The sequence below is a fragment of the Agelaius phoeniceus genome, chromosome 2, assembly GCF_051311805.1.
Source record: "Agelaius phoeniceus isolate bAgePho1 chromosome 2, bAgePho1.hap1, whole genome shotgun sequence".
In the NCBI taxonomy this organism is placed as follows: domain Eukaryota; kingdom Metazoa; phylum Chordata; class Aves; order Passeriformes; family Icteridae; genus Agelaius; species Agelaius phoeniceus.
The window spans coordinates 14928056-14954440 of record NC_135266.1 but is presented as its reverse complement, the minus strand read 5'-3'; the positions used below and the strand labels follow the sequence as shown (position 1 = coordinate 14954440).

Sequence of the window (26385 nt, the reverse complement as noted above, 5' to 3'; positions counted from 1 at the left end):
AATCATGGAATTAGAGGAGTTTTCAGCCCTCAAGACCTTCTCCATTCCCTTACTGAGAATCTGCAAGGCTATGATTGCAGTCGGTTGGATGCCAATGTTGTTTTCTGGAATAAAAAAGACTAGATCCCTGAGGTTTCTGACCACAGAAAAAAGCAGTAGCTATTTTTATATAAGAAACTATTTAATGTATGTGCTGTTCAATACAGATGCAGCTTCAAAAATAAATAAAAATAAAGAAATTAATTGCAAAAATCTCACTATTTCATTTTCCTTTCTCAAAATTACAGTTTTAATGCTGCATCTTGCTTTTATTATCTGAAAACACCCAACGAGTTAACAGCAAGAACACAAAATATTTACTCTTAAAAAATCGCTAGTAGTTCCAGTTGTCAGTGTTTTCTGTTCTTAGAGAGCATGCTAGCTGAAAGAACAAGAAATATGAAATCTATTCAGATTTTGGCTGTATCTCCATATATGCAATTAAATGACCACATTTAGTGCTAATATTATATAATTAAAGACCATACATGAATCACTTGAGCACTGAATATTTTTTTTTATTTCAATAGCTCCCAGCCCTATATATTTAACCCCAAAATCCTGTTAAGGCATCCTATTTTATAAGAAGTAACTTTCCACAGGATGAAAGAGACATTAGCACTTCGAAGAAGATCAGTGATTACAGCAAGTGCACCAAGGTTCAGTAAATACCTCCCACTCAACAAGCTTCCAAAGTGAACGACCACATGATGTTTACTCCTCACCAGAACCCATTTATAGATCTCTTACTCACCACTACCTCAGCCATAAGTGCAACCCTCAAAAAGAGGCAGCAAGGAGAGCTCTATTTGGGAGCAGACAGAGAGTTCACAGTTGGAGAACTGGCCCTTGTCTTCACAATACTGTTTAGCCAGGCTGTGGGTCATGATTTAAGTCATCCACACTCTAAAGATTCCAAACTACTGAAAGTGTTTATTACATACCATGTGGATTGCACACAGACAACAGGTATGGCTGCTTGGGGAAAATTCTGCACTATTTGGAAAAATTGATAAAAAGGGTTAAAAAATGCCCCTCCAAAAGTGCAAGTGGGAAATGAAGGTAATGACTTCTTATGGAATTAGGAGTCCTAGGGAAGAGTTTTGTTCCCATTATGTCATTTAAAAGACATCTGGCCATTCCCAGCAGACAGCACACTGGGAATGAAAAGGGTATCAGTTACAGTAAGGTAAGAAGGGGACAGAGGTCGTGAACGTCTGTGAGTCTGGAGCAGAATTAGCCTAGAATTACAAACACACTGCTCTACAGAAGGAAAAACCTGGGCAAAAGGTAAATCCAGGGACATGTCTCTTTTCATTGCTCTAGTGAATTGTCAAGGTGAAATAAAGCCAGACTATCTCCTTAGACTCTCTAATTCTCCTGCACATCTGGTAAAAGCCTTGACCTTTTGGAGACAGTAACCTGGAGTGCCAGGGGATCTGCTTTAATTCCTCTCCCCTCACTTCCCTTTGATGGGCAGCCCTTGCTGCAGTCAGCTTCTCCCATGCAACTCCTTTAATATTTATGTCATATCAAGATCACTGTCCACACAGATGCCAGAGGAAGCAGTAGGAAGTCAAATGTGCTCCAGGTTAACATATTAATACTGTGATGGGATGCCAGAGAGATGTTTTAAGTTGCAAAGGGGAGGGAGTTCATCCCTTGACTCCTTTCCAACGATATCTGGTTGACTAAATGAAAGATCCTATTTTAAATTAAACTATTTTAATTACCTGAATGGTTTTTTTAAAAATTATTTCAGCACATTTGTTATATTTCTGTCAGGATAATGAGAGCAACTCACATGTAGCTGAGCATATATCATATGTCTTTTAAAATATATTTTCTCTCATTTATATTTTCTGGGCATTGTCCCTGTGAAATACTGGAAAGAGAAACATTTATGCCTCTTAAAAAAATTATTTTTAACTCCTTTTTCTTTTTTTTGCCCTTTACCTACAGTCAATAAATTGAAATGTAGGTTGCACATACACATACATGCAGGGCTTCAAAACAAAAATAGAGAAAGGTCAGAATTTTTATCCTTTCAATTTGTCTGACAAAGAACACTAGGCAAAAATTATTTTCTACCAAAACACAAAAATAATCTTTTAAATAACAAACATTGCTATCTTCACTATGAAGACTATTGAAAGCCATATGCTCCTTTTGACATGCATATGTTCTTTCTCTAATTTACATCTCAGTTCAGACAGAGTGGCCTGGGGAGTGAAGGACAGTTTTGACCCTTCCACTGTTTGCAGCTCGGTAGTGCACACACAAAGGAGCTGCAGCCAAGTGCTGTGTAACAGCAGGTCCAGCCAGACACAATAAACCCTTTTATTACACAGGGAAAGTCAGTATAGCACACTCCTTGTGTTATACTGTTATCAAAATTTCTTGTTACCTGCACTGACACAAAGCTTTGGCACCAAAGGAACTCGCAAAAGAGACAATTTCATTCAGTGGTTCTGAAATGACAGCTGTCAAATAGAAGTCTTTCAGATCAACTTGAATTCTAAATATTTGCTCTCCAAAAGACCTAATGTCCATAAAGACATGATACCTGTCATTTATTATATTGCCTTTTTTTTTTCTAAGTGGAACCCAGATGCCAATGATCCACAGGTATGTGGCCCAAGATCTTGCAATAAGTAGCAGTTCCAAAAGTGAAAAAAACCCCTCAGCATTTTCATATCACAGAAAAAGAAAAAAATATCCCTACCTCTTGACTCGTACTAAGAGTTTTGGGATTTGTAATGGGCTACAAACACTACAGACTCTAGAGCATGGAAATGTGTTCTGAACCTCCACATCTCTTTAGCCTTACCAGTCATAATTTTACTTTTGTTTGGGCATTTCTTGGCTGAGGTCAGAAAGCTGCCTAAAACATTATGCTGGGCTGCCAGTTCTCATTTACATGAAACAGAACCTTAATGAGCATAGGGGGTTTTTTTAGCTAATGGATTCATTACAAATGCTGATGCAAATACATTGTCTAGAAAGATAAAAAACCAACAGTTTCTTAAAGCTGGTAAAACATATCTTGAAGTTTATAATATCTGAGTGATTAAATAAGAGATTGAATTTTAAAGGACTGATTATGCAGAGCAGTTTGAAATGTTATTACAAAGAAAACCCTATAGAAATTCTAGTATACTCTCTGTTATTGGTATTATTACTACTTCTGCAATGACTTTTTCTGGAGCTATCCTTTACATTTTCTCTCTATCCTGTACAGGTTTAAAGCACAGTGGCTGTAACAAATGCTTACCTCACGATAAATTCAAGTTTTAATTCAATTTTCTGCTTTTCATTAACATTTTTACTACAAATTCTCACAACTTAAAGTGTGACCTCTATAAAAAGATTCTGCAGACCCATCTTCAGTTGCTTTGGGACTGTATGAGGTGATTTGTAATTCATAATGGCTAACAAAGATTAAGCAGTATATAGCATATGCTGTGATTAAAGTTGTTGATAAGGAGCTGCAGTGGCTTTTTTTACCTCTGTTAATGAGAACTATGCAGCAGCACTTTCTACCTTTTAAATTAGTGTCTTCTGAAGGAAAAAAACCAACCAGCTTTTCCTTTCTAGCACTTCAGTAAGCTCTGCCAAGTCCATGCAGGTGTGTGCCTATAATTATTATTCTTTGCAATTATTTATCAATATAGGGGAAACTGTTCTCTGAGTTTATGTTAAGTGCTTCTCATTCATCTATACAATCTCTGCATTAAAAAGCATTTGATTTCCAGTGTAAGTACCACTCAACAGCTTGGTCACTGTTGTCAGTGTCATCCTGACCATATTAGCAAGTATACCCAAGTTGTCTGTTAACAAAGCCAAATGACTTAAAGAGCTTAAGTAGCAAAAAGTTTATGTCAGTGAGATTAGAGAGGGATTTCTTGGACAGTTTAATTGTATTTCATTTTCATTCCCCATAACAGCAGACAGTGAAACTTCAGTAATTATCATTGTAACAAATTCATCAGTAAGGAAGCCAAATGGCTGATCCTGCAAAGTGTTTATTTCCTCCTTTGAGGTGCAACAAATCCTATTGATTTCTCCAATGATAACCAAAACCACCCAGCTGCTTGCAGGCACAGGGTGGAAAATAGCCAGTAGCAATGCACCTGGGTGGTGGAGTAGCATCAAAAAGAGAAGAGGTTGCTAGGAGCCAATGGTAATTGTGATGTCTACAAGGCAAAGATCTATACAGAAGGGACCAGACAAAGTATTAATAAAAATAAATTAATGACTAGTAAAATATTTGGTACAGAAAAACAATCAAACAAAAAACCCCCTCAAAATAAACAATAAAAATATTAAAAGAAAAGCTGTGACATTTAAAACAATGGGACATCTTTCTTGTACTGAGAACAGTGATGCAATATGAAATGCACCCTCTGAGAGTTAATTGCCTGACTGGGGTTTTCCAGCCAGGGAATATCTCTGAAAACAAAGTTTCCAGCTAGGAGAAAATGTCCATGGTGCTGAGTGCTCTTTCTGCAGAGGCTCCCTGCAGGCAGCACTTGGCAGCCCACCCCAGAGATGGTGCGGGGAAATACCTCAGAGGTGTCTGCAGCCGGAGTAAGGGCAGGAACACATCACTGGTACAGGGCTCTGTAACCAGATCAAGCGCTGTCAGATTGTTACACAGCTACACCACGGGATTCCTGCTGTGAGAGATGAGTAACGCCGTGATTGACTCTCACAATTTACAGACAAATATCGTGTATATAGGTTAAGAAAAGTTTCATATGTTTATAGTTATGTTTTACCTCCTTGCATTGTTATCAAGGGACAGCCAGGGTTGGGACACTTGGGAGGGCTGGCTTGTCACTGTGGTGACATCTGACCTCCAGCCAGGATCTGAGGAAGAGATCTCCACCACTGGACAGTGAAGAAGGGATCTATAGACAGAACTTTGGGAGAGGTTAAAGGGTTAAAAGGCAAAACCTCCATTGTGTGGGAGGGAGATCACATAGTGGGGAACACCCTTTGCTCCCTGTGCCGTAACATTTTCTCTATTCCGTCTTCTGTCGTATTTTTGATAAGGTTTAATAAACCTTTCTAAAATTACAAAAAGTGAGTAGCTATTTCTCACACTGCATTGCTTCAGAAGTGCCTGGTGAGTGTGGGGCCACAGCCTTCGGGCTGGATGGTGAGGGAACCCACCAGAAGCACTACAGCTCCCAAAAGCCAAACCCTCTCCCATCCCACGTAGGACAGCATGATCAGGGGACCAAAGCCATTTTGCAGCTCCCAAGCCCTGTCCAAAGCCATTGTTATAGATGGATAATGAGATGATTGGCTCTCACAATTAAAAGATAACTATTGTGTGAATATTAAGAAAATCTTTAGTGATGTACAGTTAGGTTATTGTAGCTTAGATGCCCTCTGTTCTCCCCATAGTCCCCTTTCCTCCCTGTATTGTTGCCATCAGACAGCCTGGGCTGTCTAGGACAGGTAAAATAAGGCCTGCACATGTGTCCCTTGCATGGGGCAGGTGGGAATGGAAAAGCTTGGTGCCTAGGGGGTGCAGCATGGCAACACCTGATTTCCAATCCAGTTACAAGAAAGCAGTTTCCACAGACAAATGGCAAAGACTGACAGACTTTGGGAGTGGCCAGGGCTGGCTGATGCAACCCCCAGGGGTATAAAAGACTGAGCATCCATCTTGAAAGCGAACTGGCCATGTGGTATCTACAAGGGCAGTTCCCAGCACTGCAATTTTTTTCTTTATAGAGTCCTTTTGTTGTACTTTTGTCAAGGTTTAATAAACCTTTTTAAGTTTTCAAAGTGAGCAGTTGTTTCTCACACCATTTTGCAGCTCCTAACCCTGGCCCAGAGCCATTTTGCAGCTCCCAAGGCCTGGCCCAGAGCCATTTTGCAGCTCCCCAGCCCTGCCCAGAGCCCTTTTGCAGCTCCCCAGCCTTAGCTGTCCCTCTCGTGGCAGCCCCTCTCGCTCAGTGCCGCAGGATCCTCGCCCAGCAGAGCCCAGGCCAGGCTCAGCTCAGACCCAGCAGCCCCAGCCATGCCTGGCACACACGGGCACGCTTGGGCAGGAACCTCCCAGCCTTGTAAACCCTCCAGCAGCCTGGAGTGGAAAGCTTCATCATGATGTTAATGCCTGTGTCTGCACCAGACCCACAGCACCCAGCGCTGGAGCTGCTGAACAGCTGTTGCAAGCTCTTAGAAATGTGGCTTGGGGTGGACAGAGAGCTGGAAAGCTAACAAATCAAAGCTTCTTGACAAAAGGGCCTGATTTAGGTTAAAAATTTGGATTCATTCTCAGGAAATGGAAAATCCCCAGATGTGGAGGGATAGATTGTAGGAAAATAAAGATAGTGCAGAAGGTAGTCTCACACCTGAGGAGTTGCAGCTGTGCTAATCACCAAAGATTAGGAACAGGCCTGCCCTTAATAAACCACAGCTGTGTCCAGTAAGAAGATGAGTGCTACAAAAGAGTGGGTTAGGTGGGTGAGGAGAGAGTTGGTGTTTGTTGGCTGTGTTGTGAAGAGGGCTGAAGTTTTTGTCTGTACTGAGAAGAAGGAGTCAGTGCTGTGAGGAGATGCTCGTGAGAAATCACCAAAAAGGTATGGGAGACTTTTGCAATGAGGTGACAACACCCAGATATTCTGCGCTTTTGTTGGAAAATTCAGGCTACCTGGGTTTTGTTTTGCTAGAAAAATATTTGATTTGGGGAGGCTGAAATTTGGAGAAAGATGATGTTATTTTTACTGATATTTTTATGGTAGGGTGAAGACTTCATGTGAATCCTTTTGGCATTTTTATTGTAATCCCTCAGAGAGTCCAATAAAAGCATTCTAGGGGTGGGCTATCACCCTCAAGATTGTTCTGCCTTATGCCATATGAACTCTAAAAGGTGCAACTGTGTTACATAATTAAATTATGAACAATGATTTTCAAGTTCTTTTGCACAAAAAATATTCTGGAGGAGGCATTGGCCTTGGACTTATTTTGTGCTGGCTCTCCAATCAAATATTAAAACTTTACCCAAAATTGTGTATGAAACATTCTCAACAAATCCAAATGCAACCTATCACAGAGCAAAATGCTGCTGCTGGAAAGGTTCTATGATTTCACACCTGAATGCTCATGTCTTTTGCTATTGTCATGCTGGCTGCCACTTCAAACTCCTGACAAGCTGGCATTTTCTCCAGAGACACGCACCCAGTGCTAAGCAGCACTGCTTCTTGTCTGCATGGTTTTCATATACAGAGAAGGCTTTAAATATTGTTTGCATTTTTTTTAATTAAAAAATGGTAAGCAAAAGGTTAAGAATTTTTCTTTTTTTTTTTTTTTTGTGCTGGAGATGTTAGAGCTGCAGGGACAAAGACTGTGGAAAGTGAAATATTTGGCATGCTGCTGATTCCTATGGAGTCCCTCACTAATGGCATTTCAAAGGTACCATTGGTCTTTGTTGACAGCTGACTTTTGTGGCTTTTTCTTCTTTACGAAAAATTTAGGAACTTAATAATAATAAAAGGCACATATTAAAATAATATTGAGTTGATAAATGACTCACATAAGCATCAGTTAATCAGTTAAGACTAAACATGAAGCCTAATAGTGATTATTAATATACAAATATTAAGAGATCAATACCAAGCTTTTTTTCCCCTATACTTAAAATGAGATAGGCTACTTCAGAGGCTTACTGGCATGTAGAAAGGATGATTCAGCATTGCTGTGCTTGTTTTGCAACCACACATAATTTTGTAGCTATGAGATGGTATGAGGAAAATTGTTATGAATCATAAAATTCAGGCAACACAATATAAGGCAGACTGCATGTGAATTAACATACTGTACAATGACAAACACAAACACACTTAGCTTCCATACTGCTTGATTTTTCACTTCCTATCAGACTTTAATATTGTCCAAAGATTTTTATTTCATTATCCATAAGAATTCACATATTCTCCAGGATCCTAGCTCTGCCACTCATTTTTTATTGCAAATGCTTTCCATTTTCATACAACTTTAATGGTTGAGAAGAAAGGTCTAAGCACTGGGTGTTGACTGGTTAGACTTTCAAAAGCCACGTGCTCAAACTTTGGCAAGGCAGACTGTTGTCTTATGTGTATGCCTGAAAAATAGGCACATTTTATGTTGATTTTAGAAATGACTATGTTAAAAAAAAAGTTTTATAAAACAAAGTCTAATCATGTGTATCCTGAAGGTAATTGATTTTTGGAGTTGTCTGTGTATGCTTACTTTGGGATTAAAATTATATATATTTAAATCATGACTTTTTATGAATTTCAAGTTCCAGGGTAATGGAAATAGAAGCAAACAGCATCTTGGTGTGCTTCAAACACGCCCTTTCTTCCTTCAGTGAAGCAAAAGGGTGAAATGACAAGAGAATTATCAGGTTGGATAATTACTGGAGAAAAAGCCGAGGTTGCTTGAGAGCTGGCATGGGCTGAGGCTGCTGAAATTTATTTAAATGCAATGAGATTTTGTACCTTAGAGTATGCCAAGAGTCAAAATGGTCCAACATTTTTCTGATGGAACATTTCTCCACTGGGAAAGTTTTGTGATTTGAAAATATAACTTTTTATGGAAAGATTTTGCTTTCAGCAATTCTCCTGATGCAACGTGGAATACTGAGCATGACTGCTCTGGCCAGGTTTTTATCCCAGCAGCTGCCCAGGAGGCTCGTTCTGCTCTTTGACTTTGGAGGCTTCCAAGGGTCAGCAGTTTCAGGTCTGAGAGACTCAAAACCCCAATCCCTGCTCAACAGTCCTAACATCCAGAAGCTGCTGGACATAGCTTCCCAAATCAGAGGAGAAATATTGAAATTTTTTAAACTGTAAATAGTATGGTTTAACCCCAGATATTCCTGCTCCCTTGTGGTTCAGCTGAGGGCAGGGCCTAAATCTGCAGTATAACACAAACTTGGCATTCCCAAACTGCCTCTGCCTCATCTCAGCCTCCTGCTGCATTGAGCTGCACCTTCATTCAGGTGTGTGATGCCAAACACTTTAATGCTGCCCTTCAAGATTCATTTTGACAGCTACAAGCTCTAAAAATTAGCTGTATATGCTGTTTCCACCAGACTGACCCATAGGAAATTAAAAATTATTTTTATGAATGGGTCAGAGGCCAAGCCCCATGTGGATGCTAAGCAGAACTCACACATACAACAATAATGATAACAATAATAATAAAACTCTATTTGGCCCACAGTGATTTCTTGTGCACAATGTGACACAATTCATGGCACGGAAATTTGAGACAAATGGAGGGATAGGCAAAAGACAGCTTAGTTATATTGGGTGTAATAATCAGCAGACTTACAATAGGAGCTGCTTGACTGCTGACACAGAGCAATGACTATTATTTTTATGCAGCAGACTTCCTGAGCCCTCCCAGGGCAGTATTTTGAAAGCATTTAGCTGATTAAACATGCCAGCCCCTACGAGTGAGGCACTTAGCTTTTCTTTGGGAAGCTGAGGAGATACCTAATTGCAGGTTTACAGAGCTCTAAGTACTTTAGAAGCTTGCCCTCTAGTTTCCCTGAAGAGTTACTGCCACGATGCAGTATTTACCAGTATGTTTTGACTGGGATTTATCTCACTGTAACAGTTATTTCCCCTGGTTTTTTCCCCCACCAAAAAAGAATTCCCAAACCGCATCCTACCAACAATCAACAGTGTAAATAAACTAGATTCACCATTAACCCTTTGGGCAATGTTCTGTACTAAATCATTATATCAGTAGAGTTGACAAAACCACAATTCATTTGAAAATTAATGCTTGGGAAAAAAATAGTCTTTATTAATGGCAAACCCAGAAGCACAAGAAGAACAAAAGACTGTCAGAAAAGAGTCTTTTGCATTCTTAGCACTTCAGATTGCTGAAGCAGCTGAAGGACACACTGTTCCTTTACATTACCACTGAGAAGAGGCTGGGGAAAGTAAAACAACCACATTTGTGTGGTAGCCAGGGAAACACAGAAGAGCAGCAGCACAACCTACCTGCTTCTGCTATTGCAGTTAAAGGGAAAAAATGCAGCAGTGTAACCTCTACAGACCCTTTTTGAACAGAGGGCTGCTGCCCCTTGACCTGCCACCCTGGGGAGGAGGGATCATCCTGCAGCTGCTCCCCTGCTGCTGCCTGATGTGCTCCCACTTTAAAACTAAACTGCAATTAAAGTTACAAAGAGAATCCACTTCAGAAGCTTCCTAGAGGTGAGCACTAGTGAGGGCTTTGCCAGGATGTATTTGTTTGGAAGCCTCAGGAAAGGAACACAGCTCTGCTGTAACTTCAGCTCTTTCAGGACTTTGCAGGGATCTTGTGGGCACTTGGTCAGGTTGAAGCTCTGTGAGAGTAACACCCAGTGTTGAGTGCTGCTCTGCTGCTGAAAGAGAAGATGTGCCCAGAGATCCCAGTCAGCTGAAGTGACATTTAGTGGTCCCTGCTGGGCTCTGGAGGCAGGGGAAGTTACCGGACTGTGAGGCTGGTGTGGAGCCAGGTGGCTCCTCAGTACAGCTGCACTGCAGGAACAGGGATGGGCAGCATGGGGCAGCCAAGTGCTGCCAAACCTGAGGCAATCCCTGTCCCTAAGCTCTCTCAGTCCGATCTCTTTGCTCTCAATGCATTAGCAGCAAACTCTGTGATCTTGAAGACACTGAGAAGAGGCTCCTCTCCAAGAAAGACAAAAGAAATCTCAGCTATCTCTATTTGAGCAGCAATACCCAATTTATTCATCATGAATTCTGCCTCTTCTGCCACCTTACCCAGTCTGTACTGCAAATAACCCACATTTGACTCTCTGTGCTAGTTACAGTTTCTAAAAATGCTACTTTCTCCTGGTCATATGGCTTCTTCTCACAGAATTCATAATGTGTGAGTGTTGTTCCATATAAATATAGTATATGTCTGATATGCCTACAGATAATATCACAGCATGACTGAACTATGATTAATTGTGGTACTAATCATCCACCTGTTTTCTTTCAACATAACTCTGGCACGTGCAATGAAAAGAGTGGGCCTGAGACAATGGTCACATCCCTGCAAATACACTCACAGATGAGACAGAAGTTGGCTCAGGTTTCATTTTCAATATATTTAAATTGAGACTTAGTGGTCTCTGGGCACTTTGCAAATACTTTTCCTGAAATTCTTAGCACTTTGTATGAAGCAAAATATATTGAAAAATATAGCAAATGGGAGGAAAAAGGAAAGGGCGGTAAGAAAATGGTTGCCAACTCAAAACCCAACCTAGTTTTTACATAACCCACATTCTCTGCAGCCTCTTCTGCATATCTAAGTCTCATTCTAGGTTTTATGGCTCCTTTGCCATGGAAAAGTGAGAGTTCTTAATCAGCTTGGGAAATTTGACAGCCGTCTTGCACCTAACCCAGAGGATTGCCTCAGAGATGGAAAAGCATGAAGCCAAGACATCTTATACAGGCTGTTAATTTAACTTGGCATGTTACTGACTGCATCAGAAAACTGTGTATTCTGACATCTGGTCTGTACAGGATATGCTCAATTCTTCACATTATCTCACTTCTTCAAAGCTACTGCAGGTAGTGGGGCAGTTTTAATACATAAATCTACAGTACATGTTTTCATATCAATAACCAGTGTATATATATATGTATAACCAGTATATATATATATGTTGTGTTTATAGAATTTTGTCATTTATTAGGGTTTCAAAGGTAAGCCCATCTTTTTCCAAGGAATAGACAGGTTTCTTCAAAACATAAATGAAAGTGTTACAACATGTTGCCTGTCGTGTTAATACTTGATTTACAATTTGTGACAAGTGAGCATTTAGAAATGAGTTATTAGAATTGACTGGAAGACATATGGGAGAACTAAACTTTCTCACAGCACCATGTTTCAAAATAGAAAATTATTTTTTGACTAAACAAATTGAAAAGGAAAAGAATATGTTTCCACAGAGAAATAGAAGAAAAAGCTGAGAGGAATCACCTGCTGTTAAAACACAGGCACCAGAGACCAATTATATTTTGGTTTTGAATTTGCATGGCCATGATCTACAGTTTCTGTGGAAAATATTTCTTTAGCTCAGCTCTGCAGAAAGGCTCCTCTCAGAAGGTGAGCAGCAGCTCCTGCTGGAGCACTCACACAGCTGTACCAGCACAGCTGCTGGGTCTGACTGCAGAGACACAGAGCCCCACTCACTCTCTGCAGTGAGCAATATGCAATTTGAAGATTCAAATTTGGAGTGTGATTTTGACATGCACTTAAGTGATTTATGAGCACAGTTCCCTCTGAGTGACCTTGGGGTTGAGCTCCTTACCACTAAAGGACAGTCCCAGCAATCTGAATGCCTCAGGTGCAAATGGGATGCAGGTACTTAAATCCAAAATTGTGGTCCTCAAAACCATGAACCAGCTACACCATAACCTCAAACTGTCCTCATGTCCATCTAAAATGACTTGAGTTTAAATAACCCTGCTCATCTGAGTGCCAGGGAGACATGTAAACCTGAGCAGCACCCAGAAGCTTGGTGGGTTTCCACAGAGGCTGTCCTCCTCAGCACCTACACAATTCCATCAGACTGTACAAAAACACAGCAGCAGCCACCCTGGTTTCTTTCAAATCATAGCTTGAGGAGACTGTTGCTACACAGATTAGCCTTTAGACATGGTCCACAGCAATCCACAGGCTAAGGCACATGGAAGCAAGTTTCCTCAGTGCCAGCTGAGCTCCTCATTGCTAAGCTGCCATCAGGCTGACTTATCTACAGATTAATTCATTTCTGCACAGAAGGTGAGCTTTAGCTTGAAGTCTAGAAGGGGCTCCCTGCCAAGCTAGCCTGCAGTCTCCAGGAAAGCAAGAACTGTGGGTTTTAATCCTTTTGAGGCAAAGAAAGACCTGACCTGGTTTATTCATGCTTCCTGGCTGTGCATGTGTGATAACCACTGAGCCAAGGCAGAAGGGCCATCAGCACATCTCTTCTTTTGCATGTTTGCAAATTTTTCTACTTGCTTTTTTAAAAATTTGGAGCATATCTGGAGGAGACAGTTCACACTGTTTATTCAGGGTGATGGGAAATGTCTCCTGGCTTTACTGAGAACATTGCTGAATCTCCAGGGGAAAAAGTCTAATTGTTTTCCATTTTTCTCTGTTAGCTATGTCTAAACAGCTTTCCACACAAGCTTCACCATGCTGCTTGCAGAAGTGTCTTAAGGGTTCATAACAGCACATGCAAAACCATCTTCTCAAGATGGCAGAAGTGTGGGTTTCTACAGGGCAGAACATTTCTGAAGGGACCTGTGTGATCAGAGGCACTGAGGACTATGGGTGAGACAGGACTCTCTCTGCCCCCATTTTCCTCTCTCTGTAACCTTGTACATCTCTTTACAGCCAATTTCCTGTTGGGAGGAGCCAGGACTTATCCCTGAGCAACGCGAGAGCACCCTGGCAGGGGAAGACAATTCTGTCTTCATTCGTCCCTTGGGATGCAGCAACTGAGGCAGAAGGCGGTGCCACAACGTGGGCCAGCTGCTCTCCACTCCTGCCTGCCTGCTTTCAGGGTCTGAGCCACTCAGCTCCCCTCTTTAGTGAGGGAGCCAGTGAGCAGGTAGGTGTTTCCAGAAGCTGGAGCTGAGGCAGCTGTTCCCCCTGGTAGATCCTGCAGGGGATCACCTCCCTGGCAAAGAGAGCACTGGGGGACACAGAGATGAAGTGCCTCCCTGAGGCAGGTCAGAACAGCAGTGCAAGGTGTGTTCTGCCATCCTGGGTGCCATCTGGAGCTGCCTGCTTCATTCTGCCCAACATGGATCTGGTCCCTGTGCTGCTCATAAAATTCCAGACACTGCTGAGGGATGTGAACAAATGTTCCATTGGCTGAAAGTATTCTTCTGCCATTGCACATGACTTTCATACCATGGGCCTGCCTTGATGAAAATGGTTAAGATGCCAAAAATCTCACTGGAGATGGAGCCCCAAGGACTTGACTTTGCTGAAGGATGGTCAATCTTAGCTCAAAAATGAGGCTTTTAGCTGCAGGTCAGCACAAGCTTCCCTGAGAGCCAGCCTCTACTCACCTCTATGGTGTCTGTTAAAGCAAGGCATTGAAGCTGATCACTTATTTGTCATCCTGCCTTAGGTGTTCTTAATTTCAACCCAACTGCAGATAACTTCACACTTGGACATGGCCCATGACTGCTTGTCAAGTGAGCTGTGGTGTTCTGTGGCCAGGATTAGCACAGGTTTGGCCATTGTTCTCTACACATGTAAGGCAGAACACAAACATGGTTTGTGACAGACCTTGGAGCATTCACAAGCTCAGCAGTGGCTCAGGTGTTGTCTGCTAATGTGTTAAACTGTAGTAACTGGAGACAGACAACACTTAGCTGCAGAATTAATTTGCCCTAGAGTAATTATTCACATATATGATAGCATATTGATTCGGTTCCAGAATAAAAAATTTAGAAGCATATTAAAAGCAGAAAGAGATGCACTACTACACTCTCCATTACTGTTTTAATTAAGGGCTTAAACTAAAAAAAGGGTACATGTGTGATATACCCATCTGGACTCACTTTACTTTCAGCAAAATGGACTGAAAAACTGAAAGTATGCCTCGTCTTCACAGAGAGAGCTCTTCTTTTTTTGAGAACTAAAAGAGAGAAATATTACATATTTTTCAAAAATAAATGCTTCTATTCAAAGCCTGTAGAGACAGATCAATTCAAATATTTTCACACAAAACCACAAAACCAAGGAAATTGAGAAATTCAAAATTAAAAGGTTTGAGATCCTTCATTAAGTATTTAATGGAGGTCTGAGATCCTTCATTAATTTTAGCAGAGGACATACTGTATCCCATCTCTAATGATCTTTGGGAAGGATACTGCACAAAAGAGCAGTGTGATTTGTAAACACAGAAAAACTGAAGGTGTTCTTTTCTCTATTTTAGCTCAAATATTTGGTTTCAAGTCTTTGCATATGCATTTTCTTCCATTTCAGTACATCCTTAATGTTGGTTTCATCTTCTATACAAAGGCAGCACGTTTCAAAGCTTTGAAACAGCAATATCCAGTTATTGTCATCATCCTTCTCTCAGAACAGGAGCAGTTTGGCTTTGGGGGCAGCTTTTTGTTCTTTGATGTTTCCTCAGTAAAAGCCATTGCTGTCCCTTTGCCCCAGCCCCGTTCTGTCCCTTTGTCCCAGCCCCGTTCCTGGCGCTCCGGGCTCATCGCTGGGAGCGGGGCAGTCCCGGCCAGTGCCTCCCTCCCCGAGTGCATCCCCGGCCACTGCCATCGCTGCTCTGAGATTGCTTTGCTCTGCCCTCAAAGGCTCTGCACATTCACGTAGGAGGAACAGCAATTTTAAGACAAGGTGTGCTCCAAGGCAATAAATGAGAACAAAGAACCAGGAGAGCTAAAAGCTGAAGGACTCAATTTATTTCTTTTATCCATTGAATAGCTGAATTATTAAATTAAAAGCAATGCTACATCAACTTTACCAAGGTGGGGGAGTGAGTTCTGAAGAGCAAGACTGAGGGTTTTATTCTGCTTTGATGGAACCCATGTCTGTGCATGAACCTCAGTCAATTGCAGTCAGAAGCAAATACAGCCCTACTGTTATGACCTACTGTAAAAAGCAGGACAGAAAACCAGGCATTATACTTGTTCCCAAGTTGAAGTAAAGATTAGTTCAGCTGAGTCTCCCTTCAGCCCTTCAGCTAGCTAAAACCCATAGCAAATCAAATTTGAAAAATAAATTATGACCAACACTGAGATACTAATACAAACTAATACATATTTCTGCAGGGAAATGCTCATTTATGCTGTGTCCTTTTTTCACATGGAAATACAGTGTATTTGAGACTCCTTTGGCAAATCAAAGGGAAATTAGGAGATTAAACCAGCAGCAGATAGGGTCAGCAAAACCCAACTACGCTGGAAGCCTAGCATTTCCTCTGTAGTGTTGACAGTGGGGCAATGGATCTTGGGATCAGTGTCATAGGTAGAACATCCTATGTTCTACCTACACACAGTGAGCTCAAACACTACAAAATTTTATTCTCTGAAGAAATTTGCAAACAAGTGTGAAACAGAGGTAGCCTTGGCACTAAAGAAGCTACATTTTTTTAAAAGAAGGCACACCAGGAGCAATTTGGTGGCTGAAGCAGGCATAGTCCTGAGTACAAAGCAGGGCTTGGGACACTTGTAGATGGCCTGCTCCTGGACAGGGGTGACAAGGCTCATGCCACATCGAACCAGTTCTGCAAGAGATGACAAAGTACAGTAATGCAGTAATTTATGTGGTTTTTAAGCACAAGGCTGTGAGAACATAATTAGGTAGTCTTCTATCAAATGAAATGAATAAAATCTATAAAACAAAATGATGAGGCACTAAATTTAGAAGAAAATTCGTTTGATTATCACATCAGAGCTGAGATATTTCAGATCATACTGTCAACTTAATTGGCGACAATTTATGTAGATTTGATAAAACTATCTGAGCTGTTACTAATGTGGGAAGTCACACTTCATGTATTCCAAAGCAGTTAGCCTTTTCAGTCTGATGTAGCACTTGAAAACCTTGTGCTGAACACATTTTGAACTGTATAAGGTGGGAATGACTGGAATTGCTTATTATTTTGCGTTTCAGATGATTTCTGTCATTAGTGTCTGATTGCTCCAGGCATACCTAACACTGGCAGGACAGTTCCCAGGCAGAGACAAACAGCATTGCTCTCATCTCACTCATACCTCTCTAGCAGTGATCAGTAGGATCTTGTTCCTGCTCTCTAGTTTCTAATGTCCACAGTTCCCTGGTTACAACTAGTTCTGCATGGATTTATATGAATGTGACTTGGGATAGGTGCCTTTCAAGTCACAGGACCTTCATCTAAATACTTGGACGTGTTCACAGAGCAAATAACTGAAGTTTTAGGGATCCCTGATATCCTGTTCTGAGATTTCCAAGGGAAGTACATTCCAGTAGTACCTGTTGTTAGATGCTGTAGTTCATGGGCTAAGTCTTAACACATCTAGCAGAGATAAGCCAAAAAAAGACTCTTTACTGTATTCCCTCTTCACATTTCACTGATCCCTCAATATCTAATATCTCATGAGACCTCCTGCCTTTCTGAGCTTCCTTTGAGGGGTGTCACCCCAGAAACTGCATCTCAATCAGACAACTGAGTGTAAAGTTTATTTTTTATGAAAATCTTTCATGAACAGGACCAATGGAAAGAGAGGGGTTATTTCATAAAAGTGTTCAGGACTAAGTAATCAACAGAATGACTACAGGGAAGCAGTTATTAAATAGCAGTGACCTATGAAAATTTTCAGCTTTCAAACAAAACTCTTTGACCTGTCTTCCAGAAATGGTTCTCACTTGAGAACAGAGCAGAGATTTGTGGGTCCACATTGCTAGCATTGGAAGTATTTTGTTACTTTAAGTGCATTAATGTTTCAAAGGGAGAGGCTCAATGAAGACATTTCTCCTGTCTCTGTGTAGAGGCCTGTTCATCTCCATGTCTGCAAACTCTCTTGTGTATGGTGTGGATAGAGCAGTAAATAACATGCTCATCTTCTAAAAATTAGGACAGACTTCTTCAAGTCATTGCTTTGTGCTTGTGTCTTCCAGTAATAATAATTTTAAAAACCTCTGCTTGAATATACAGTTTGGAAATAAAAGTCTCTATTTTTTTTCATATTTTTTTGTTTTGAAAAAACACAAGCATCTATTCTTGTAGTTTGCTTTGAAGCAAAATGTTTTCTGGTTCTTCAGTGTTTGTTTTGAAGTTATTAGTCAGTTTCCAAAACCACAAAGCAGAATCTTTTCCTAAGTAGTTTATGTAGAAGCATTTGTGGTATATAAGAATATGCCCTGTTCTTTACTTGGCAAAATTAACCTCCTAACACACACCTTCAAGCTTTCTTAGGCCTCTAAAAGCAGACTCTCTCCAGCCTGTTCTCCCCTCCTCTTTCACAGTTCAGCTAGAGAATGAGAAGGAAATCTCTCCTTGACTTGCAAAGGACTGATGTGTGCTGGGCTAGAGACTCAATCCAGGACAGACAGCTGCAAACCACACTGGAGGAAACTGGGCTGGTTTGGCTGGGGTGGAATTAATTCTCTTCACAGTGGCTGGTATGAGGCTAAATTTTGGATTTATGCTGAACACAGGGCTGATAATACAGAGATGGTTTTTGTTATTGCTGAGCAGGGCTTACACAGAGCCAAGGCCTTTTCTGCTTTTCCTACTGCCATGCTGGTGAGGGGCTGGGGGTGTGTGGGAGGTTGGGAGGAGACACAGCAGGGACAGGTGATCCCAATTGTCCAAAGGGATATTCCAGTATGGCATCATGATCAGTCTATAGTGGGGGAAAGAAGGAGGAGGAGGATATGTTTGGAGTGCTGGTGTTTGTCTTCCCAAGTCACTGATGTGTGCAATGGGGCCCTGCTCTCCAGGAGATGGCTGAGTTCCTGCCTGCCCTTGGGAAGCTGTGAATGAATTCCTTGCTTTGCTTTGCTTGCTTGCATGACTCTTGCTTTACCTATTAATCTGTTTTTAGCTCAACCCACAAGTTTTCTCACTTTTACCCTTCCAATTCTCTTCCCCCCAGCATTGGTGGGGGAGTGAGTGAGTTCCTGTGTGGTACCTGGTGGCTGGCTGGGGTTGAACCATGACAACCAAATTTTTTGTTCTGATCACAGAAACTCTGGGAAACAAAAACATGAATAATGTTCAGGGTTGTTTTTTTTTTTTTTTTTTGCTCAAGGAGGTAACAGGATTACAGAGGTTCCTCTGATACTAAATGATGTCCTGGACATTCAATTTTTCTCTTTGAAAAGAAATTTCTAGCTCTTCTGTATTAAAGTCTGAAAGCACATCTTAAGTACACTCAAAAAACCTGGAAGGCAAACCAAAAGAACTTTAAATATGCTATTAAAAAATCCTACAAGCCTTCAGCTACCTAGTTGCTTAGGACAATTTTACAAGAAGAAGGGACCTGACAAAATTGATGGCTGGCCATGAAACCCTCAAGTGCTGCTGGTCTGGGAGTTTTAATCAAAAACAGCAGGATGGTGGAAAACCATAGATAGAAGAAGACAAGAAGCACTTTGAAATTAACACAGGCCACACAGTGAGTATGTTGGGGGATGCCCAGTTACTGGGCACTGAGACAGAGTGGAAATTTTCCAGAGAAGAAATCCATTTCAGATTTAGGTAAAATGTACCTCTTTGAACTAAGTCTGTAGTTTGCAAACATAGCTGTTTGGTCTGACTGCCTGTTCTTACAAAAAACCTATGCTCAAAGAAACTACTTCAGCCAGAGGACAGAGATAAGAGGGAGGCCCCTTGAACTTTGAAACAGACAGAGAGGCTGCAGGAGGCAGGGCAGGTGACCCAGGAGTTTGTTCTGTACTTTCTGATAAAACACTAGCTGCAAGGGTAACTGTCTGCAAGGATAACTGGCTGCAAGGGTAATGCAAGAATCAGTAAAATGAATATGTATGAACCTATTGTGAAATGCCATGCATATGGATTAGTAAGGGAGATCAAAAAGGATCGGGAGTTCTTAGGGTTACACATCTTTTAAGGGGAGCGATCCCCAGATGCGTCCAGCGCTGTATTAAACATACCGGCTTTACAACTTTCACAAAGTTCTGGAGTGTTTTTCTTTCTGCAATTCAGCACCACCAAGAAGAGCCTGGCTCTGTCCTCTTTGCACCCTGCCTTTAGGTACTTGTGCACATCGAGGAGATCTCCCCATGACCCCTCTCACTTTGGCAGGAGGGTCCTGCAGAAATTCTTGATGCACATCTTCCTTCTTCATCCCATAGTTCCCACTCCAGGAGATCTTATCTCCTGACCTACCTTGGCATCCTCTGGATGCAGGATTCCCTTTTCTCACAGAAGCTTTGGCTGCTGGGATTCAATTAAATGAACACATATTCCTAAAACTGCAGTGCTCTTTCAAGAGCTCACAGCAGGTCAGAGTTCCTCTACTAGCAAATCACTGTTGTGTTTCTGGAGAAAAAAGCAAAAACCTTGCTTGTAACTGTACTGCAGTTTAACTGTACACCTTTGATCCACATGAGCACAGGGACAAGATGCAAACACTAAATTGTGTGTAAGAGCAGGGACACCGGGAGAGGTAAATGGCTGCTGCTAACTGAGGGGCAGCTTTAGAACAAATATATAGCAGGAAACTCGAATTAAATCTTTAGTGAGCAAAGTTATAATGTGCATTTTTACCCTGGGGTGATTGACAATTTATTTTATGTAAATAATTAATAGCAACACCAAGGAACATCTTGTGTATATGGATATAAGACCTTTATTCCCTGAGGGACTTAGGGTTTTTCCCCCTCTCTTTTTTCCCCAAGTGATGCCAATCTCAGAGGCTGCTCTGCTGACAAGATTTCTCATTTTATGTGGGGCAAAATTCTCTGCATAGTGCAAAGGCTAAGTGCACTAGGAAGCTTTTGCTAGTTCTTCAGCCTTCAAAGTAGAGCTCCCTTGCTTCTGTAACCTGACAACAGAACTACCTTCTGCAATCAAACCACCCTCCCCAGGAGAGCTCCAGGTAAAGACAATTTGTCTGCAAGTACTGCATCAGATGGTGAGAAACCATCTCATCAACATTGTGTTGGGGATCCTGACAATCCCCTTCTCCAAACACAACCAGAATACAGTGCTGGGAGTGCTGCCCCATGCCCATGACAGACTGTTTTGTAACTTTAAGATAGTAAATTTCCCTTTTTGCCTTTTGAGAAGTTCTTCCACTAAGAACGCTTCCTTCAAGAAGAAAGGACTAGACCCCTTTAGCTGAAGGTGTAGGTCCTCTGAAACCAAAGTCCAGCATTTAGACTCCATGGCCCTTCACCATAAAAAGATTTCTTACACAGCCCTCCACACTTCAGGATACAAAAGGTGAAGGGATGCAGGATGAAGAATGAACATGAACTGCAGAAGTTAACTGGCTGCCATTATCTATATTCTCAGGGGAAATGCCAGTTTGTGCTCAGTCCCATTTTCAAGTACAATCACCATACTAGTTATCACATGAGATATCACAACAATTGGCAATAAATCTCAGCCACAGCAGGCTCCATTTGTCACAAACTAAATGCTTCCTACCATTACTTATTCAACAGGGCATGTATTTTTAGTGTATAATATTTTGCTACTATTTTATTTTGCACATGCTTCACTCCTGTGCATGTAGAAATGTCCAGGTGTGAAGAGAGCAGAAAAAAAACTGTAGATGGATAAAAGGGAAATGAATCATAACTCACATTGTATATTAAAACTAGCTGCATGTAACACATCATCTACAGGTATGGAAGAAAAAAAATCTTTATGACAGATTATGCTAATTAGCTAATTATAGATGATACACCAGATCCCCATAAGGGATGACTGCAGTAATATCTTAACTGAGGAGCACTTGATGACCTTCAGTGGATCCAGCTTCATGACATCTCCCTAATTACATTCCTCCCACAAACTGTTGTAGTCACTACTATGATCATAGCAAGTCTATTCATGTTTCCTAATTTGGTGAAGAGCAAGACCAAAGACATTTAACAGAAGTTACTCTAAAGTGAAAATTATGTAGGAATGGGTTTGCAAATAATGAACCAGCCTAATGCTTTGTAGGTTTCTTATTTTTGCTGCTGGGTTTGCATGCTAAACTGAGCAAGAAAACATGGATCAAAATTAATACAAAATTAATTGTTAGCTTACAATTTATTGAAACTAACCATGAAATATGACAATACAGGAGGTAAAGTTGGAAATACTTCCTGTGGTTCTAAAATCTTTGATATCTGTGGCATGTTAAAGTGTACTTGTGATTTTTTTTATTGTATCATACTATAGGATCACAGAATGATGGAAATTATCCCAAATATTTAGAGTTATTCTAACTGTTTCAAGTAGAAACAGAGTTTCCTACAGACTACCACAAGAAAGAAAAAAATAATATCAAAGGGAAATCCCTCAGTAGTGAATATCTGAGAAGATTATAGTACTGATGTAAGAGAGAATTAATTTCCAAACTGTGACAACCAAAGAACACCCTCATCTATCAGTACACACTCTGCACAGGCATATTCTATTGACCAGTCAGCTCACCATTCTTTTGAGATCATCACATCCAAAGGATGATCTCTAACCCCTTCTTGTAGATGGAGCAAAGTATCAGGTATATGTGACTGTGAATTTCCTGCAGACTAAGATAATCTTCTCTGGATTTGCACAATCAATCATAAAACAGCTCTCTGACAATACCACATTTTATACAAGGCTGCAGGCCACAACTTAAGCACTGGATCTGATGAATTTCCTTTTACAGGGGACAGTCCTTACATTTAGAATCACTCAAGGCTGTTGGCTGTGGCAGCACCTGATTAATTTACATCTCAATTTTATGTGGAATTCAGGCACATGTTTAGTTCTGCACAACATCAAAACTCACAGGATCCAGTGAGTCCTGTACCTGCAACTCCTGTGAACACTGAGTTTTCAGATATGATCTGTGACTGCACTACCCAAAATCCAGAAATCTGCATCCCTGTCAGAACCTGATAACCAATACATCAAAAGAAGGACAGAGACAGAAATTACTTCTTAATAACCTCACTGCTTTCAAGATGCCCTTTACTTTGCTGATGTTTCTGTAGAACACTTTAGAATGAACATCTGAGCCTGCCCTAAATGTTTCTGTCAGATTCTCAGTAAGGTAATTACTAAAAAACTTTTAAATGTTAAAAATAGCAATCATCTGAGAATAAATATGGGGCTAAATTTATGTTGGAATATCTCTTATAGGAAAAAACCTCTTTAAACCCTCACATTAAAAATTCATATTTCTCTGGGCAGTGCTTTACTGAAATTACTAAAATGTTACATTTTACAAAATGTTTCCCCCACGCCCCCAAGTTTCCTGAAGAGAAAGACTCTGTTGCATGTTTAAAATATCAGGAACATTATGACACAGCAGGGTAAAAGCAAGAAAAAACTCAACACTCTTTCCTTCCAAATGGCATATTTATGCTGTACATAAAAATAATGATGTTAATGATGCAGAGTGCACTGGGGCAATGCACTCAAATTATACACAATTTCTTTTAAGATTCCTGGTTCTTAGCAGTTCTGCATTCCCAGAACCCCTTTGCATTGCTTTCTGTTTTCCTCTGTTTTTCATTTATGTTTCTGTGCAGTAAATTCCAGATGATTTTCTCCTGCTCAACTCCTCTGCCTCTCTTCAGGATAAAGAGGATTTATCAGTCAGTATGCACAACTAGCAATGCAGGTGAGTATTATGTGACACAACTATCTTTTTCTTACTGTAGCCAGAGTGGGGATTTTTTGGAATTAAAACTTCTCTGTACATCTGAGTTTTCATTATAAGTGCCTGACACATCTTTACTGACTCAGGCTTTTCAAAGAAATCAGAGGATAATTTCATGGACAGAAGTTATCATTAATTTCTATAAGGTTCAGAATGTGGAGCAACCAAGGCCTATGGGTCTTGTTTAAATCAGATATAAATTTTTCTGAAGTTGGCATGAAATGCTGAATATTTCCTTTTGGAAATATTCACTTGGCACTGAATATTTCCTTTTAAATAAAATGATCATAGAATCATAGAGTGGTTTGGGCTGGAAGGGATCTTTAAAGGTTATCTAGTCCAACCCCTCTGCAATAAGTAGAGTCATCTTCACTAGACCAGGTTGCTCAGAGCCTCATCCTGCCTGATCTTCAGTGTTTATGGGGATGGGGCATTTACCACCTCTCTGGGCAATCTGGTCCAATGTTTCATCACCCTCATAGCAAAAAACTTCTTCCTTATATCTAGTCTGAATCCAACGCCCTCAAGTTTAAAACCATTACTCATTGTCCTATGACAAGAAGACCTACTAGAAATTCTGTCCCCCTCTTTTCTCTAAACCTTCTCTGAGTACTGAAAGGCCACAGTGAGATCTGCCCAGAGCCTCCTCTTCTCCAGGCAGAACAACCTCACTCTCTCTGTCTTTCACAGAGATGCTCCTGCCCTCCCTTCACCTTTGTGCCCCTCCCCTGGATTCACTCCAACAGGTCCATGTCCTTCCTGTGCTGGACTACAGCAAGTCCTGGAGTGCCACAAATAGCATTGGCTATGTTTGTGTGATCAAATCCATGGAACCATTAGTATGTCAATTTTGAATTACATAAATAAATTAATATCAAATATCTAATGTTCCAAAGGAGCTTTTCAAAAATACTGACCTACTTGTCCATCACTGCAGTAAATTTATTTGCATTGTAAAGCATTCATTTGTAGTTATATTGTAAAAATACAAGTTCAAAACTGGAACTTATGCATATGAAGCAATATGTTATTTTTAAAATGGCCTTGATATTCCAAATGCACTGAATTCTTAGTATGCTGAACAGACTACTTCAGGCTGGTTGGTGGGTGCCATATACCATTGGATATAGTCTCCAACATGATCTATGTTTGAAATAACAGCAAATCCCAGTTATGAGTTCTAATACTTTTTCTTTGACTTATGGGGTGCGACTCCAGGTCCACTGAGTAATTGAAAAGCCATCTTTTTACTTAGAGAGCTTTCTGGATCAGCCTGCTTCTCCCAGAGCCAGGCAGAGAACTTCTCTTCTACTCACCTGCTTCTTCCAGCTACTGTTCAACTTTGGGGACATATTTCAGCTCACTCTTTATGTTCTGAATCTCTGACAAGTTGACAGCAGGACCTGGAAGTTTCTTAGCTCCTGGGAGCAGTTTCTTCTCTTTCTCCTCCTCTGTTGAAGCAGGAGCATTCTGCAAAAGGGACACCAGTGACCTTCCTGCTGCAATAGAATCTCTTGAACATGAGCATAGATCAGTTATTTGAAAAACAGGAAATGATATTTTTATACTAAAGGCAATCCCAGTGGAAAAAGGGGTGGGATCATGAAGAGATAAGTTATTTTGTTGGTTGTTTGTTGTCTAAAATGTCTAAAACCATTCTGAAAAGAATAGAAGATGCTCAGTGTAGAGGAATGAGGATTAGAATGGGTAAGACTTTACAATGCCAGTCAATTACTGGAAAGTAACTGACTGTAGAAATAAAGGCAACTCTAAATCCTTCATATTTTAGATGACAAAAAAGTAGAAGAACCATTTTTATCATCTAATTCCTTTGAGAGTTTCACAGTTGGCAGACACTTGGAGAGGAAGATCATCATGCACTTCTGCAGCTCTGGAGAAGTGCTATGATAGCAGGTTATGGACTCCAAAAGCTCCATGCAAGATCAACATGAGCTGAAATTTAACTTTTCATAACCTCAGGTGCAAGACCAGAAGGGTTTTTTATCACTTTATATTTGAATTAGGGTAGTGCTGCATGGCTATTTTGCTGACACTGTAAAAACACAGCAATTATAAAATAGTGAGCAACTCAGCTCATTTCCCATGGACCACAGTATTTCAGCCCTTGGTACTTCCTCAGCTGCACTTGCTTCTAGGTGAGCAGAGCAGGTATTTAAGACCATTTCTACTCTAGACTGGGTAATATTTTGAAGGAGTAGATTTCCAGACATGAGTTTACTGTTGTTCCAGCCTGTTGGGTATTTTATAAAGCTGGCATAAAGAAGGAATGAAGTACACATAGAGATTAATTTATATTTTACTACAAAAAATTTCATTATGATTTTTTTTTTCATTTTTGATTACTCTGTGAATGTCCTCTTGTGATGGGCTTTTTAGAGTTCAATCATTATTTAGATTTATTAGCCACCCTTTTTGAAAAGGTGCATTAACTGTGAACAGTCAATTCTTAGTATTTAACTTAATTTTTAAATTCCAACATTACTTGTCAAATATTATTGGCCAGTAAACCTCTTTTTTTTCTCTGTTGACTAACGGACTACATGTTAATCAGGAAGAATACTTCAATGTCAAGTAGCAAACAAACAAGGCATTGTAGAAAACTGTCATTTTCTTCCTATCTGGTCTTTAAGGACTTTCCTAAGATCACCAGATATAAGAAAATGGAATTGATAATTACATTTCTTGGCTTGGTACACTTGTATTATCGTTTCTCACATTTTAGCCAATACATTAACAATTAATCCAAGATAATACTAATAATATTTGAGTATTTTTTGCTAGATGACTTCAAATCCCAGCCAGTAATTCATCCCCAGGAACTGTATGTACTGCCTGATATCTGGTTTAATGATCTAACATCCTGAAACAGTAGCAAAGCACAGCAAGAGAATAAGTAAATTGCTACAAAAGCTGTTTGGAAGGAAAATTGTATCAGTAGTCAAAGATGTCATGAGCTTGTATTGTTTCCTTTTACAGT

At 40.5% G+C, this 26385-nt stretch overlaps 1 protein-coding gene across 2 annotated transcripts in view; it reads right to left on the bottom strand.

Annotated features, from left to right (window-relative positions):
- SMPX (small muscle protein X-linked) overlaps positions 1–26385 on the bottom strand; it is a 41617-nt gene that overhangs the window by 4981 nt on the left and 10251 nt on the right. For both annotated transcript variants that reach the window (XM_077174690.1, XM_054628332.2), the window contains exon 4: positions 24704–24857. In XM_077174690.1, the coding sequence (XP_077030805.1) occupies positions 24717–24857 (141 nt within the window). In that variant the 3' untranslated portion in view covers positions 24704–24716. The remainder of the gene's footprint in view (positions 1–24703; positions 24858–26385) is intronic.